Raw genomic sequence first — 18,426 nt, forward strand, 5'->3', positions numbered from 1 at the left:
GCAGTCAATTATAAGCAACATTAGCGGGAAACCAAAAAAGCAGGGAATTAAGTGAAGTTCGTGTCTAGTTCAGCGAAGAGGAAAACCATGTTAGGCGGGAACAGCGTGGATGAGGATGCGGGCGGAGGTACGGGGCGGCTGTATTAAAACCTAACCCCGTTTATGAATTCCCGGGAGCATCGAAACAACGCGGGGGCCAAACACCGTCGGCAGTTTAACGCGATCCAAGGTTTACGGTTCCGGGCGTGCTCTTTCAAATTGCAGCGGACGCGTCGGGCGGGCAACGGGCTTCGTTTATCGTCCCTTCGGTTTTCTCGGGCGTTCACGGGGAATCGATCCCGCCCGTTCTAATTAGAAGTTCTGCGGACCCGTGATGCGGTACTACTCGCGATTACGGCGAGCGAACGGGCCCGGCCGAGCTGATATTTTATCTGTATCCTCGATCGAGGTAAGAGAGAACGCTCGGCTCGGTTAGGCTCGGCTCGACTCGAGCCGCGGCAGCGCCCGCGTAACCGCGATTACGAGGCTCGAGGCTTGTCCGATCGATCTGTCCCACCCTAAATAAATGCACCGTGAACGTGCGAGCCTCGATTCTTCCGTCGAGCGGTTTTTTACGGCCTAAATATCGCCGGGAACGTCAGCCGATCAGTTTCACGCGTCGCGACGCTCGCGGTCTCTCCGCCCCGCGAGCTTAGGCGCCTCTCCTTAGCATAACCTTGGCGTCACGCGTTTATTTCCAGCGGAGCTTCCCCTTACGCTCTTATATATTTATAATTCCACGTAAGCGGGTAATCTTGTTTAATGTTTCCGCACCGGTTCGTTAACGGCTGCTTTATTGTCTTTTACGGTATTAATTAAGAACCGGATAAGAGGAGCGGGACCGAGGGGACAGAGATCGAGTCGTTAAGATCGTCGGAGCTGAGCCTCCGCAGCATGCGTCCCTCCGCGCTCTCAGGTCATGCGGAATATCAATAAATTCGCGAAATGGCACATCTTCGGGTTACGGTTCGCCGTTCAACACGCTGAAAATCCACCGACGACTAGATCTCGCTACCGATGCGTTCTTCACGACCACCCTGTTCCACTATATTTCCAAACAGCGATCGGTAATTAAACGGAACTAGCCAGTAAAAGGAACCATTCGCCAGGACTCTATCTTTCACTCCGTTTCTCTGACCTGGTATATTTGTTCGGGATACCCTCGGGAAATTATTAGTTGCGAATCCGATCCTCGGCATTCGTCGCTGTTATGTGTATTATCCGCTACCTGATTCGCGAATATGTTCCCCTTGTCCTGAATTATTTGCGTCGACCGAATATATGCTACCGCGTCTGCATTAACCCCCATGCGACCATGAGCGAGATACTCCCGGCTTAATAGCGCTCAGCGACGATCTGCGCGAGATATCTCGTACGGTTTTTTCATCAGACCGCGAGACATAAGATTCGAATAAAAGTCTGTTAATGTGTTGTCGAAGATTTGCGTTGTTCGTTCAGAAGATTGCCATTTTCATTTTTCGGTATCCTCTGCCATTGACGAATTGCGCGTTCAGTCGCCATATTTTCACCGAATTTATTTCAACTCTTATATTGTATTTTCCATTCCTATAAAAATAATATACGAAAATCATATTGATCGACATTGGAGTAAATTTTATTTAAAGGTAGAGTCAGATATCTGAAGACAGGACTGCATAAAGACTGAAGATAGGACCTCGAAGATCAGCTTTGTACCTTACGTGGTGAATTAACGCTAAACCTACCGACACTTATGATATAGCTGTTCCTACCGCGCGCAGTCGAAATGACCTCACCATAACCTCACTTCAACGCACTGCACGCCACTATAGCGGCTTCCGTGGAAAGCATCGGTTTGAACGGTAAGCCACTATTGCGATTTCCGTGGAAAGCATCTGTTTGAATGGTACGCCACTATAGTGGTTTCCGTGAAAACCATCAATTTGACCGGTACGCCACTATAGTGGCTTTTGCGCCATGTGAGGCCAGGCACGCCGTCCCTGGAAGGCAGAGTTGCGGACGAGCGCGCCGTGCGAGGTTACAAAAAATTATTGTTAATATAATTAAACGTAGACAATAGTCAATTTGTTGTTGAATGAATTAGTAATTTCAATTATATAGCAAATACTGCGACGCTCTCTCCTCGATTTACAAAATTCTACTGTGTCGTCCACCTTTGCGGTTTGGATGTATTCGCCATGAAACAGAATTATCAACTAGACACGCATGTAACTTGACAGCGTCTCGTGTGTTTTGAGTTGGCTTTCTTTTATACCGATTGTTTAGGGTCAGCAGAGTAAACACCATATTATCTCGTGCGGCCGATATGCCCGGCCGAGGTAGGTTTCTTATAATAATTATTCTTATTATAACAATGTTTCTTGATCAAGATGCTTCGTAATATTCTAGAATCCGACATTTCATAGGTCACAACTGAGTAACTCCTACAATCGATGCTCTCAGACGCGAGACGAAATACGTAGTCGACGGGTGGCGTTCGTATCGCGAGAATCGGACAGTAAAATGACAGGAAGAAAATCGTAGGAACCGGGGATCGAGCGGAGGACGAATTTCCTCTTTGCTTGTTGCGCGTTGTGTTTAACACGTTGAACGCCACGTCAGCCATATGTGGCTGATGGAATTATTTGTGCAGGTTTTAAAACGAATTTTTACGTTGATATATTCATTGTACTAAACCTAAATAGGATCTGTAACATGCAAGAACGTTGGAGGATTACTCAGTATCGTACATTTAATTTTTCGCAATTTTTATTTCATTAAATAACTTACTTTGATTTTATGGAACTTTTGGGGTTTCTAGTTTGGCGTTCAAAGTGTTAATTGCAGCCCGATTGAACAATTTGATCGAATAAATTGCCACCTGGCCGTCTCCTAACAAGCTGCCCAGCCGTCTCGACGATCTCTGCCCGACGGTCTCGCAACCTTTCCCGACTTGTTTTTCGACTTGACAAATTCCCGACGCCCCGCGTCCGTCGCGACGGCTTGTCAGACATTTTTATGGCAACACGCAGACGCGACTACCACTCGATTCCCGACCGCTGTCGGATTTCCACACGTTTTTCCCCCCAGATTTCCCGACGAACGCTCTAACGGCCGGCGAGAGAGAGCTCGTTTACCGAGGCGTCGTATATATATATATTTTTCTCTCCATTTCGCACGAGTATGCGCGCGAGCGTTACCTCATTAAGCAGTCGTAAATATAACCGAACCCGCTGTGGAGAGTGTGCGACACAGCCTCGCGTGGTCTACGGTCGGGCGAATGAATGAATCCCATCAGGTTTCATTAGATACGAATCATGCCGGGTACGACAAAGGGAAGTAGAGCCAGCTGGCCCGGTAAAAACGGCCATTCGCCCTCCCGGTAATGAAATTAATTATCCGCCGTTGGCCGGGCGATATCGAGCGGGCGTACGTGTTACACCGTTATAATTACCATCCTCGTCCCGACGCGGAAATGACGCGTGGAACGGTTCCTGAGCCCGGCGAAACGAGACCGCCTTGCACTTGACGTCCGCGAGCAGAGCCACGAGCGCGGAGAAATCGGGGGGAAAAGGTTTCGCTGTGTCGCGTAAAAGCCGCATAAGAACTCTGCCGGGAAGCGGGCGCCGTGCGGATTTCTCGCGGATTCTCTGTATACGTGAGCGTGTGTGTAAAAACGCGGCGCAAACCCGCGCAACCAACACGCTTCCCGAGGATTGAACCGGCGCGACGAGCACGCCGAACGTCGCCTCGTCGCGCGTCGCCCCCGCGAAGCACTCAGAGATTTCTTTGGATTATTGTAAAAATGCATTACGCTCGAGAGCTGGGACGAGGGCAATAAAAAAATTGCGCCGCATGTCCGCCCTCCCGGGAAATCGCGACCGACCGTTCGTCCCTGGCTTTTCATTTTATGCGACTTGTGTGCGTCGAATCGCCGCGCTGCGCCGCGCCACGCCGAGATTGCTCGCTTGCTGTGCGGCAAGCGGCAAGCGGCGCCCTGTGACGCGTGTTGTCGCGGAACTTCAATGCGGCCAATAAAGTACGCGCGCTAAGAGCGGAATTTAACAAATCGTTCTGAACACCGAGATTTTTATTACTCCCTTCAGCACCAAAGTCTCTTTCCCCCGCAATGCCGCGGCGAAAGATGCTGCGAAACGCAATTAAACGCGCAAAGGATTTATTCGAAAATAAATTGCGCTCGCATAAAAGTTTCTGTAGTACGCGCAAAGGCAATTTTCTAGCACCACAAAATTAATTTACTGAGCTTCGGGAATGGACTTGAAAGATGCGGTGAAACTCAATAGCTGTTTCCGAAATGTTTCCGAAGTTTGGAAACACAATGTTCTTTACGGTGCACAAATTGGGGCTAAGTACAGTAAGTTACTTCATGCTACAACTTTTCTGGAATTGCCAACTTTGGACAGGTACCAAGGAGTTCAATGAAATTCATTTATACATGTTTTTGCAGTTGTTCCAAGCCTTCTTCAGTAAGTTAAAAATATAAAAACGTTTTGTACCGGTCACTACAATGACTTGCGCACAGCTAAATTAGCAAACCAGCTTTCCATGAGCAGTCAGACGCCCAAGCTTGTTCTATGTTATTTGTACCAAACGCAATATTTGGAATGTATTTCTTCGGTGCTGAAAAGAATACGATACTCATCGGTGCCGTTACCTCAACTCGCAAACATATTTGAAAAACATTTGGTTTTCATATCGGTGTACGCTGAGAGTCCCCTGTTACACTTGAGGCGTGGGATTTGTTTACGAGTTTCGGTGACAACAGTATAAACTCATCCGTGCGCTACTGTATAAAAATGAAACCTAGAGAAAGAGAGAGACAGAGAGACGGGGGAGAAAGAGACGGATCGTTGTAACTTGCAGTAGGAGAAGCGGATGGTTCCACGAACGAGCCGTTACAGTGATACGCACGATATCCTGCAAACTATGACCAGCGGGTTTATTCTCGCTCGCGCTCGAAATCCCGACCGCGGGTCGCGAGCCGAGAAAAATATCATCGACGGGCATACGCTGCGCCGAAAGATAGTTACACACTAGTTTATGTCGCACGAAAAAACAAATTCCCTGCGCCGCTTTCGCCAACACAAAAAAAAAGAACATAAAACAGAATATAGTGTAAAAGGGGGGAAGAGACAGAGACAGAGAGAGAGAGAGAGAAAGCAGAAGAACAAAAAGGAGAACGAGAGAGGGTGTAATCGCTGTGCGAGCAGCATTCCGATCCGTTGTAATTCGTCGATTACGCGCGTTCGCGGTCTTCGTCCGCGCGGCTCGCCGAAATAATCGTGAAAAACCCCCGCAAAACTCCGGCCATTGTTCGACCGTTGAAAGCTTTCACGGCAGTACACAAACGCCCTCGGATTGATCCGCGTGTGTGCGCGCGCGCGCCCGCGAGCGCTCGGCCACGCGCGTGTGCATACCGCACTTTCAATTTTTTAAAATTCTACCCTGTTACACCGCGGAATTGTCTCGAATCGTGGAAACGCTCGGGATCGAATCGCCGCCGGTCAGAAACGCTGCTGTTTGGTTATCAATAAAACGGTCGGAACGCCATCCGGCCATGAACGCGCCAATTATCCTACTGCTTGTCCAGCTGAACGAGCAAGTTTCGTACCGCAACCGCCGCCGGCTAATAAAAAGCAAACAACGGGTAGCTCGGTGAACAGTTCGCGACAGCCTTTGAGCGCCGAAGACGGGTCGAAAAAAGGAAAAAAAAGGGGGAAAAAAAAGAACGACCGTTTAACTGCTATCGGGGCCGTTGCGTCGCGATGGAGATAATAGTGTTTCGGCAGTAATAGAGAGCGCGGGAATTGATTGCGCCGTGATCGCGGGTCCCGAGGCAGTCGACGTTACAATTACGCGCGCGATGCGCAATCGACGCGGAAACGGAGGATCGAAGCGGACAACGCTTTAAATTGCCGAATTTACTGGAACTTTGCGTTCCCCTAGGCGTCCAGCTACATCGAGACCGTTTTAAAACAAAATATCGAGAATATAAAATGTAGCCACTCCAATATCATGAACTCTTTGCGCTCGACTGTTCCTTCGGAAGCACCGCTAAAAGTTATTATAATTCAAAACGATTCTTGCGCACATAGACACCAGGTATCATAGTCCCCAATAAATTGCTAAACGTTCGAATACGGTACCAGCGAACACACCAGATTCCATATGGAGGATATTTGGTTGGTACCAGCGAGCGGATTAGGTTGGTACGAGCGAACGGATTAGGTTGGTACGAGCGAACGAATTAGGTTGGTATGACAGAGCGGTTTGAAAGAGTTGAAAGCTGCGAGAAGCGTGCAAATGTAAGACTGCCTAAAAGTAACAGAGTTCCTATGTATATCTACTTTATATTCAAAACCATATAGTCATTTGCAGTAGTTTATACATTAAAGTTTTATATTCACTTTACGTATAGATCGTAAGTGAGAGAGTTTTATTTGAACGTAACCTCAAAATAAACAAGTCAAACAATATGTAACAAAAATATTTCAGGATCTGATAAAATTTCCGAGCTCAGGAGTCAAAACGAGTGCGAAGGGTCAAGGAAGATTTATGGAAAGTATAAGTCCACAATCAATAATCGAGACTGCACCACGGGCGATGTGCGTTAATAAGATAGAAAGGTGGTTATTTTTTTAAGGAAAGTAGAACACACGTTCCCATGGAAATTAATAACGTAATTTCAGCGAAATCCTCCGAGACAGAAGTAAATGCGCAGTTGCTCTAAACCGGACCCAGAAAATCGTGTGTTTGTGCAAACAAGAAACTTGCAAAAAATTTAATTTCGAGTGTAACATGCAAGGAAGAGTCGCACGCCCTTCGAGGCAACTCCAAGTTATTATGCAAATTCTGAAATAATTTCTGCAACCGAGTTTCATGAGATGCACCCTTGCTCTCCGGATATTGCCATTGTTCTTTTCGGGACACGCGACGCTGCAGAAACCAAAATCGCCGCGTCCGCAATGTCCTCGTTATCTTTTCGTAAATCGACGTCCACCGGCATCGCTCGACTCCGCAGTTCTCATGTGACCACACCATTGCGGGATATGTAGCACCGAGCGATACGTATCTGCGAATAATTGCACGTCCTGCATCCGGAACAGACTTATGAATTATTTTGTACCTTCGCAGGCTAGGCGTAATAGGTGCCCCAGCGATTGCAATGGAATTCGAGTCAGCGACAAGAAATACAGAAAAAAGGAGAAGGCAAGCGAAACCGATGCAAGAACGACAAATGATTAGAGGAAAAGACAAGGAAAGGCAGTTTCCTGGCTGAAGATGATCGCGGTAATTGAAACGGCCGGCGCATAATGACGCCGGAACGATTGCCGCTGCCTAGAACCGGTCGTTTTAAATACGGCCATCCTCTCTACGCGCTAAAGCGTCGAATTGACGGGCTCGATAGCGATACGGGTAATTGCGTTTCATTTAAATGAATATATTCCGCGCGGCGAGCGTGCCGCGTTACGCAACGTCACGCCGCGCGTTTCCATCGGCCGCAACGACGGCCAGGGCGTCGTATTCACGAGTTTCGACGCGCCCCGGCCGATTTCCCTCGAAAATGCCCACAGGTTTCTCGCCGGCGCTGATCGGGAATCCCTCGAATTTTCATCGAGTCGCGGCCACTTTATCGGCTCGCGTTTACGGTCCCGATATGTATCTCGCTTCCCCCCTCCTTTCTCTACAGCAGCTGACATACAGCATCTGAACGATATAAACGAAATGGGAGAATTAATGGCCCGTGATAAACAGAGCAAACGTGTGCTCTGAAATAGCAGCTCCGATTGCAATTTAGCGCTAAACCTACCGAGCCTTAAAAGCACCCGATACATGTTGCCTTATGAAAACGACGAGGTTGAATTTACATGGATTTTGTGCGGTTCGTATTACAATATATCCTGTACTAAATACAGTGAGTTCTTGATATATGTCAACAACATATCGTCCAGGAGACAGACCCGAGTCATTCAAGCCCCTCACGGGAATACCCGGCGGTAATGGGGATAATTCCGTGATATTTGTCATCCAGGTATTAGCGACATATACAGAGAAATTAGTGTATATTTATTATACATCCTTATAATCGCAGTAATTGTAAAATAAAAAATCTGTAACCGGTCATTTTGACGGTGGTAGGTTTAGTGTTAAAATGCTTCTTAGGTGTCGTTCGTCCTCCTGAAACGCACTCATTTTCCGACTGAGTAATTCCTATGAGTAGCCCCAAGAGTAATTCGAGGACCAATACGTCTCCTGTAGGTATCGAACACGCCCACCTCGTGCTCCACCTCTGCTCCTCTAGTTTACGTTACAACTTAACGAGAATCCTCTCTGTTTTTCAGGCTAAACGACTGACACGAGTTCTTCGATAAGCGTTTCATTACGTGGGACAGCAGCGCGGTGGCGGCGGCGGCAGCCGGTAGCTTCGTCGAGGATAGATCGTTAGAAGTTTCGTGAATTTCGCCCCGGGTAACGGGACTTTTGACATTTTTTCCCCCACTCCCCTGCATCGAACTCGTCAAAAACTCCGGGCGCGAGCGAGATGAAAATTTATGCGCGGCCGCGCGGCAACTCTACCCGATCCGCCATATATTTTCCCGTCCATAAATTAGCCGTTCGAGCGAAGAGTGCGATCGGACAACAACAGCGGTTTGTTTGCAGGATGTTCTTAATGGGCCGCGCTTTTATGCCGCGCATCGATCCTCGACAGACACGCCGAGCCGCGAGAACTCCGCACGAAGTTCGTGCGCCATCCCCGTTTCGCCGTACAATCTGAAAATTAATATTAAACGGAGGTCAGAAGTGTACTTTAGTTCCCGTATCGACTTATCGCGATACCCGCGCGGTTTCAATTATTGCGCAGCTTCCGCGACTTTTCCAATCCCGCTTGGGCCCTTCACCGGTAGTTCTTCTTTCTCCTTGAGCCGGGCCGACCCTGTTCTTCCCGCTCGTTTCCCCGGTAACTTCCTAGTTTCGCAAGTTTCTTTCATATTGTTGCGGAAACTTGCCGCGAAACACTGGCGAGCTTTCGCGAAACAAAATTTTAATATCGCTGTCGCGCTCTTAATTCTATTACCGGGGATCAAAGAGAGCCGTTTTCCACCGGTCTCCGCTTATTCATGCAAATGGTACGAATTTTAAGAATAAGAAACACTCGGCAGGAACTGGCGAGGGTTTTATTAAAGCGAACTCTCGAGCACGTTAACGAAATTCGTTGTTAGAATGCCACGCATTCATCTCAATATTTCAGGGTATACAGTGATTTCTCTATATATGTCGCCAACGCCTGGATCATAAGCGTCGCGGAATTATCCCCACTACCGCGGGGTATACCGCTGGTAAGACCCGTGTTGTTGACATATATCGAGAATTTACTGTATTTAGATATTGTACTAATTATTATTATCTGATGTTATCACAAGGAAAAATTTGGATGATTCAGTTTCTCATGAAATATGCAAAATATAGAGACACGCGTTTACTGATTGCGAAAGTTCGTACCGGATGTACAAATAAAACACAGGCAGCTACATTTTAAAGTAACAGTTTAATTAATCAGTTGATGTACAGTCGCCGACATTCTCTACAACCATTTGCCAACACTTTACAAGCTGGTGAGTACAACCGGTTACAAGCTGAATTATCTACCACATGGAACACATTTACAAAGCAGATAACATCCACCTATCTTTATTCCAGGCTGTAGAAAGTGGAATCACAGAGTACATAACCTCAATTTATTACTGGGAACCGTACTATATAGTAACGGATTGATATTTATCTATAGTTCCTACCTTCAGCTTTCGAAGGTCAAAAGGACTTTTTAGGACGAAGACCCTCGCCCGCCGGGTGTCTGTGATTTTTTGTAAATATTTTGTAACATGTATAGGAGCAAGTTGTCCAGAACGATGAGCATGACAACATATTTCAAGCCCGTCGAAGTAAGTGACAGGAGTCGCCTTTCCAACGTAATTACCAAATGGCCTATTTTTCGAAATAAAAAATCCGAGATACATCGATAACCACAATAATAGCTGTTCACCCTACTCGGAGAACCTAAATGTCATCGGTCTGCTGCGATCGTGGTGGGGTGGACAGGTATTATTAGACTAGGGATCTTCACGCATTTATGATATTTATAAATTTGTAAAATGCAAGAAAACGTTTTCACAGAGGAACGTTAACGACGTTCCCGTTTCAGTTTTACCAAGAGAAATAACTATTGTCTGCGAAGTAGATGTTTTCTCTTATTTCGGTAACCATATAAAATGACTTTCAGGGAGACATGAAATACTTAGAATTATTAAAAATTTTAGATTAAAATTGACTGGCAACAATAGAAAACAACTCAAGAGGAAACGAATTACTACATTGTATGCTGCACTCGAAGCCATACAACTTTCGTCTCAACTATTTTTCCATACACCGAATAGTTTACAAATAATTTCGGTGGCACACTTAGCCGAATCGGAGGAAGAGGAAACGATTAATCCATATCATTCAGAGTTTGGCTCGCCGGCCGTCCATAGTACGAATACTTTTCGCGAGCTATTCCATCGGGATATTATCAAACTTTGGACGCGCCTCAAAAAATTAATTTCTATTTCGCAGCGTTCCTGCCGTGTCTGTAGAATTGCTGCAAGTTCCCGACGTCCGGGGGTTCACTGAAATTCCGAGCATAGCGTGCGCCATGTTAGTTTCAAGATGTGCGCGCACATGCGGCGAGGGTCATCCCTTGCAGTAAAAGGCTCGTTCGAACGAACCAGTGCCTATCCAGTGCTATAATCGTTTCCAGGTTTTTGTCGTCCGTGTGACGATAATGTTTATGAAACCGGAGAGGCGTCGATCGAACGGTCGAGCAAACGATAGTATAGTGGGCGGAGATAATTGAATTCGGTTCGACAGAGCCGGCCAGCACCGACGTTCGCCAGAATGCGAGTTCTCGATATATGTCAAGGACACGAGCCTTCGCAGCGTCGTGTATCGTCCAGGAGACATACTCGAGCCACGTTCGAGGCCTCTCGAGTAGTGGGCATAATTCCGCGACGTTTATCGTCGAGGCCTTGGCGACATATACAGAGAAATCAATGTACTCCACCGATTCTGGTGGTCGCACCACCGATTCTGTGACTCTGAGCTGGGAAACGGTGATCGTCCGACTCATCGGCAGTTAGGGCGCAAAATATTTGCCCGTGTATTTCGAGGACGGTTACCATCGCGGCCTCGAGAATCCATGTTCCCGTGTAACGGCATTAATCAAGGGATTCGCGTAATTTTAATTAAAAAGCCGGGCGGACACGGTCACGCGAATGGCTGCGAAACAAATTTAATTAATTTTTCACCGGTTCCCGCGTCGACGACAATCCCCGGGACTCGTTATTTATCTAGGCCGAAAGGCGTATTCGCGTTGCATCGCCCGCCGCGCTCCGAGCGATAGCTGCGCGATCGAAAACGGATTTCTGCATTAACGAATGCAATCGCGTCCGCAAACGCGATCCGAACGAATGGTGAATTAGCGGGGAAGCTCGGCAGCCGCGAAATTGTTCGCGGTGTCGCGAATCGGCCCCGCATTAACGCCGCATCATCGATATCCCACCGCGAGCGGATCTTTATTACGTCATCGATTCAATAAGCTCCGCGGATAAAATTACTATCCAGCGGATTCCTGGCTTCGCGGTATGGCTTTGCATGCGGCCTGATCGAATACGGCTGATGAAAAAGTTGTATGACACTTCTAAGGTTACGTAATACTTGTCCCCAACTGCCAGGTCGACGTTTAAAAGCGCGTTTGCGCGACACTCTATAGCGACTATCTGTTGCGTTTCCTTCGAACGCTCGCTATACCACTGTGGTCCTATTATTAACGCCAGATTTACGAGAAATGACCGACTCGAAATTTTTTAATTTACAATTACTAGACAGAGGATTTTATGCATTTATGACAAAAATGAGTAGGCGTAATTTAAAAGAGTAAAAACATGCACACTGTGAGAGGGATAACGCCCTCCAAGATTGCAATTGACAATTTTCCCTCCTACTAACATTTCTATAACCAATTCGCCGAAATTCGTGGTCCTCGGAAGGGGTTTGATGGAGGACATAGAGCGTGAAACCAAACTTGTTATGTTTAATAAATAGACAGCGGATTTTATGCATTTATGACAAAAATGAGTAGACGTAATTTAAAACAGTAAAGACGTTAGAAGAATTTTAGAATATTGTTATATTATTCTGAAGCTATAAAACATATTAAGAAAGAAAATAAATTTCTATTTCACGCCAGTTTGTTGCAATTCCGGTAGAAAATTTGTATTTTGCGTAAAAGTCCGCTGTGTAATTATTACTAACAGTGCAAGGACGCACTTGTGAAGAATTATTCAATAGATGCGTTTTTTCCGTAAACCTATTATTAATATGTTGCAGGCTGCAACTTGCAAAGGCCAGGTGCACGGAAAAGATATCGTTTGGTTTATTATCAACGAGGATGGAAAATGTTATTCCGCAATGAGTTAATTAGAGCTACGACTAGATTAATTTTGGACGGTAATTTATGGGGGAAATAGCCTTGCTAAGAGAAACAAAATTTTATACAATTTTTTCCCTATGAAGTGGTTCACTAATCGTGAATTTGTATACGAACGTCATAAATTTGAAAAAAAAAATTTACAACACAACGGAATAATGATCTACTCTGCTTCATAAATTCGTATCTACATTGCGAATTTATGGTACGTTCGTGGCTTAATTCTAGCAGCTTCAGCTTAATGTTAACTAAATACATGGTTGCAAAATGAAATCTGTTGCGTCAACTGCATCCGACTTTTATCATTTTCGAGCGTTAGTGCGTTAAAGCACAAGCATGATTCGCCGGCGTGTAAATTGCTTGATTAAGCTTCGTAGGTTAGAGGATGCCATAAACACACGAAGATTCATTATTTTCAATTAACCGGACTGCAGATGTTTACGTATGTAGAAATCCCAAGCAGATGGAACTAAATGAAATGTAATTTTATTACAATAGTAGACGACGACGACGACGATTCTCAACCTTGTTCATAGCACGGCATACTAAAACTGATTACAGTGTCCTCTCGATATATGTCCATAACACGGGTCTACCCAGGGACATATATCGGGTAGAAGAGACTATTTTTTGATACTTTGAAGTTTACACTCCTCGGTATACCCCGCGGTGGAGAGGATAGTTCTGGGACTTTTATCGGCTAGATATTTGGGACATATATCGAGAAAAGACTGTAATGATAATCTGCAGCGCACCACTCAATTATGTTAATCCTTTCACAAAAGTTCAATTTTTCTCTTGGCATTCTGTAATGAAATTTTGATGTTCTTCACAATGTAACAACGAAGTGTGTTTTTTAACCTTCCAGCGCAAAGGTGAATACAATGTCAAGATAGAAAATCGCTGCATTTTCTTGAATAAATATTGTTCTTTCTGGTAGTATGAGTATCCGGTAATCAATTTAAGACTGAAGAGATTTCAATGAGTGAAATAAAGAACAATTTTTGTTGTAGGTCCCGCGCCCCGGAGGGTTAAACAAATTTGGCATAACACCGTGAAATCTGAAACGCCCCGGTTGAAAACCGCTGGATAGCGCACCAAGGTCTTGCTAAATTACACAAACGTCTGAAGAGGCATGGTTGATCGGCAGCCTAACGAGGTTTTGATCTTTCGTTAATCGCGAATTCCGTTTTCGCGCGCCGAGCCGGGCGCAAACACGAGGACCGATTTCACCGGAAGAGTGATAGCGGTGCGGAAGACGGGGGAAGAATGCCGCGGTATGTTGCTCGTTCACTATCGACCTACGTTTCCTCATTACGGGCTCGCATCGGAGTGTCTTCGGAATTACATTGCGCTCGATAATTCGATAATTCGATCGTGGGAAGCGGCGTCGCGATAACGCGTCACCGGCGCGTCAAGTACGTGCAGCACTTCGCTGCTAAGGGATTAATGATACCATTATTCAAATGGCATCGTGGCTAGGCGGTATTGAAAGGGGCCTGGCCCCGTTTACGGTTGCGCCGCTATTCCGGCGCGCATGCACCTGCGTGCAAAAACATCTCCGAGCCAAAGTAAATAGACAAAGACGGGCGGAATCGAAGCGGGCCGGCGCGGAACGGCACGGTACGGCGCGCAGTGGTTGAGGCGGGCGCTTTTTTTCCGCCGGTCGGTCTTTTATCTCGCGGCGTTTTTACCAGCGATGCACGCAGCCCTCCCTCGCAAGCCGCCCTCAAAGATACGTTTTCCCTTTCCAGCGAATATCCGACGAGGCCGCCTCGCTCCAGCGAGAACCGAAGCTGATGCCGCTGCAGCAACCCGAACTCGGTCAAGCTGCCATTCCGTCGAGTCGCTTCTGGCTGGTTTAAAAGCGTTTCGGCTGGCCTGTCATCGCCTCGAGACGAATGCCAAAACATCGGGCAAAAAGCGCGAAACGGGCTCTGTTGCTTACAAACGCTCGCCGCTGTCGCGTTTCTCATCGCCGAGCCGTTTGACGGAGATTTTTTTCGGACACGCTGCGAGGGAAACACAACGCCGCGCCGAGCCGCGTCCCTTTGTCAACACGCCGCGCCGAGTGGAGAGGACAAAGCTCTCGCGCGCGGTAATTACGCGTTCGACGTAATGTGTTTTAACGCGTTATTTCGGCCCGCGTTGTCGAGCGAGAGGCGTTTCCGTTCTTAAATTACGTCTCGTTTCGTCGGCAGTCCCCTCGGATCTCTCTCTTAACGCGGCGACCATATTTCTGCGCCGGATATAATTTAAATAAGCTCCGGCGAGTAAGTATGCCCGACGACCGAATTGCCGTGTAGGTTGTGCTAATCAGCTCCTTTAGCGAGCAAAAGCGCGATCGATGTTTCTACTTTCCAACGATAAGCATCCTCCGGTGTGTGCATGCGACGAACCGTCGGAGTTTACAGATAACTCATTGAAATACGAAAGTGGAACGAACGCTCGGAATGCGTGCGAATAGGAGGCTTTCAATGGCCCCGTGTAAAAGACATCATAAATATCGCGCAGAACTGGTCGACAGGGGCCGATAAAGAACGACGAAACTCTACTGATAAGAGTTTAATTGGTCCAGAAACTCGCGTATTAATATGTTGCACGGCAGAAAAATCTGTCTGAACCGGTTCTTCGGTTCCCGAACGCGTCGCGCGACTATCGAACGGGAGCGGTATCAAGATTTTTCCGCGGCCAACTCGGCCCGAAGAGAACAAAGCGCTCCAAGGACAGGTTATCATCCACTGGAATCAATATTCAAAACTGGAAGATGAGAGAATCTTACCTCCGCAGGCGGCTTGCCAGCAACGCTGACGCACTCGATTACCAGCTCCCGGTCCTCCGTCGTGATAAGAGAGTCGCCTTGAAGGATCTTCGGCTTCTGCGGCGGAACCAGCACGCTCAGCTTGGCGAATCTCGAACGCAGAGCCGGCTGGCCGTCGTTCGTCGGCGAGGCCTGACACTGGTAGGTGCCGTCGTCCTCCAGCTCCACCGGGTATATGTGCAGCGAGAAGTCACCTGAAAAATAGAAGAAGAAACAACGTTAAACCTTCGCACTCGAAGCCGTTTTAACTCCAGAACGGAACGTTTCTTCCAATCTAGAGTATTTCCCACATAACATTTTTCACGAGTTTTCAAGTACCTGCGATAATCTGACAAACAGATATTTTCAACAAAAGTCGATCAGTTTTCGATTGGTTGGACATTACAATAAGAAAAAAGTTCGAAGAGAATTATCTTTTAGTATTGTCAAGGTCACCTTCATTTTTTTTTAAATGGCACTTTGTGTTTTTGACTTAACAGTATTGTGGCCCGTATCAAGACGCATTCGACGACCTAGCATAGCATGACCCTCGGATGACCTTGAAGGGAAAGAAATGAAAATGTCAACAAAGAATGACAGTCTGCTTGAATGGCTGATACTTGACAAATCGTGAACAGTGTTACGTGGGACACCCTGTGTATATTTTACGAAAATAGTGCAACTAACTCGCACGACACTGAAATGTTCAGTAATTTATGAAATACAAACTTTGATAATGTAAAAAATATTTTGAATGATACGGTCATTTTTAGTGACGCCTTACAGTCGCCATTCTGGTTTCGGAGCGTGAAACCAGGCTTGTTATGTTTAACAAATAGACAGCGGATCTTGACGCATTTATGACAAAAATGAGTAGGTGTAATTTGATACAGTGAAACTATTGGAAGAATTTAAAAATACTGTTATAGTATTTTCAACTTATTAAACGTATTGAGAAGGAAAGTAAATTCTCATTTCACTCCAATTCGTTGGAATTCGGAACATTTTTATTTCGCATAAAGATCCGCTGTCTATTAATAAATTATAAAAGTTAGCGATTGCTCTATCACCCACGACAGCGTATGGGGCTTAGCAAACAGCGTGTAATTCATGCAGTTCCGCACGGATCGTTCAGCCTGTACCTCGTTTACTTTGATTGCGAGAAACATGCACCATTCTTTCGCATCATACAGCTCTTTTGGTACGCATAGTCGTAAAAGTGCGGGACGACCAGGTCGCGATCAACGGGCCAGTTAACAGAGCGTGTTAACCGGTGTAGGTACCACGTGTAGTACCGCGGTTGATGAGAATTCAGTCGGTTAATCATTATTTGTTAATATTTGCTGCGAGTAAACTACGGTAATGCGCGATTTATGACACACTAGTTGGTCGGATACATTTATTTAGCACAAACCAATTAGGCGAACGGATAAAGAACACGAGATGGCCGGGGAGTGTAGTGGATTGTATTTATCGGTAAATTATGCGAACAAGTTTTTCTTCGCTGTCAGTTATACTCATAATCGAGGCTCCATTATCCGAACCAGCATTTCAAGGCGCAATCTTCGTCGGATTAATTGTAACAACAAATTTTGCGCTGAATGAATCCCCTTTGACAACGAAAAAGTTTACACTGGCATTACAAATTAAATATCTGAAAGACTGCTCGAAGAAATAGGATAAAATTTCCAAAATTCTTATGACTAAAGGACTTATGACTTGTCGGATGTTTTACTAATATTAAAAAATTTCATGTTGGAAAAGTACAAATCCCAAAGTTTCAGATCAATTGTTCTACAAATGGTAGAATAACATTAACCTTTGAATTAGGGGGACGGACGAGGGTTAAATAGTTTTTGAACTACTTTTATTTTTCTACTTCACTAGGTTTACGGTACCCATCAAAATGACGGTTTCTGATATTTTTAATTTAAAATTATGAACCCATTACCGGGCACAATTCAAAAATACAAAAGAAAATTAAATTAACTGTATAATGATATTCATGCTAACCAACTGGAACTATTTTTGCCATAATTGTTATCGTTTTTATTTAAATATAAAGATCAAAGCCTGTCCCATTCTTGGGACATTGGCGGAATGTACTAAAATTATATATTCGTTTTATTCAGTGTCCCAAAAATGGAACCTTGGCGGATAATACATCAGAAATGATTTAGCAAATTTATTTGGGTATGTATTATTTCACAAAAAATATTGCTGAAAATATGGGTAACACGTTCTCCTTATTTCTCGAAAGTAATGCAAAATAGTTAGTTTCAGTGCTCGGTAAACCTAGCACTCGAATGGCGACTGTAAGGCGACACTAACAATTGCTGTATCGTTATTCAAAAAATTTATTACATTATTAAATTTGTTTGTATGCAATGAATTACTAAATACTTCAGTGTTTTACGAGTAAATTGCACCATTTTCATATGTACAACATCAAAAAATATATATACAAGGGAAATATTCTAGGTCGTAAGGAATGTTTCGTTTCGGCGTGAAAATCGCTTCGATAGCGCAAAGGGTTTAAATAAACAGGTTCGAATTTCGCGGAATTTGTACGATCGCGGCAGTCGACGTTCGAAAAGTCTGTTGAACTGTCTAACGGCGGCGCGTTACGATTGTCAACGTTTCGGGGTCGCAGCGCGAAACGTAACACGAGCGTGGGGCGTGACTCCGGCGCGACGAACAGAAGTTTCTCACTTGATAGGAGACCCGGTATCGGCGGGGACGACGAGAAATGGAACACAAGCAGGGGTCGGGTAGAAAACCATTTACCCCCGTTGATTGAAACTAACGGTTTACGAGCGTCTGCTCGATGGTATCGCGCCCGGGCCGTACGCAGGAAATTTCTCCGACTGACGGTTTTATTTTGAAATCTCCGCGTATACGTGTAAGCTGTCAGGAACAACGCGGCTTCCGTGCAGCGCGAATCGACGGGAATTAGAACGGTCCGCTGCCGGGGCCGTCAGCGAACTCACATTTTTCTACCCGCGCCATTGACCTCACCCCCTAACCGCCCCATCATCCGCTCGCTCCCTCTCTCACACCCCTT

General features: G+C 45.8%; 1 protein-coding gene across 2 annotated transcripts in view; it reads right to left on the minus strand.

Moving 5' to 3' along the window:
- The window catches only part of LOC143352922 (irregular chiasm C-roughest protein), a 304,492-nt gene that overhangs the window by 24,161 nt on the left and 261,905 nt on the right, over positions 1–18,426 (minus strand). For both annotated transcript variants that reach the window (XM_076785958.1, XM_076785957.1), the window contains exon 4: positions 15,345–15,577. In XM_076785958.1, the coding sequence (XP_076642073.1) occupies positions 15,345–15,577 (233 nt within the window). The remainder of the gene's footprint in view (positions 1–15,344; positions 15,578–18,426) is intronic.

This window comes from Halictus rubicundus, chromosome 3 (assembly GCF_050948215.1).
Source record: "Halictus rubicundus isolate RS-2024b chromosome 3, iyHalRubi1_principal, whole genome shotgun sequence".
In the NCBI taxonomy this organism is placed as follows: domain Eukaryota; kingdom Metazoa; phylum Arthropoda; class Insecta; order Hymenoptera; family Halictidae; genus Halictus; species Halictus rubicundus.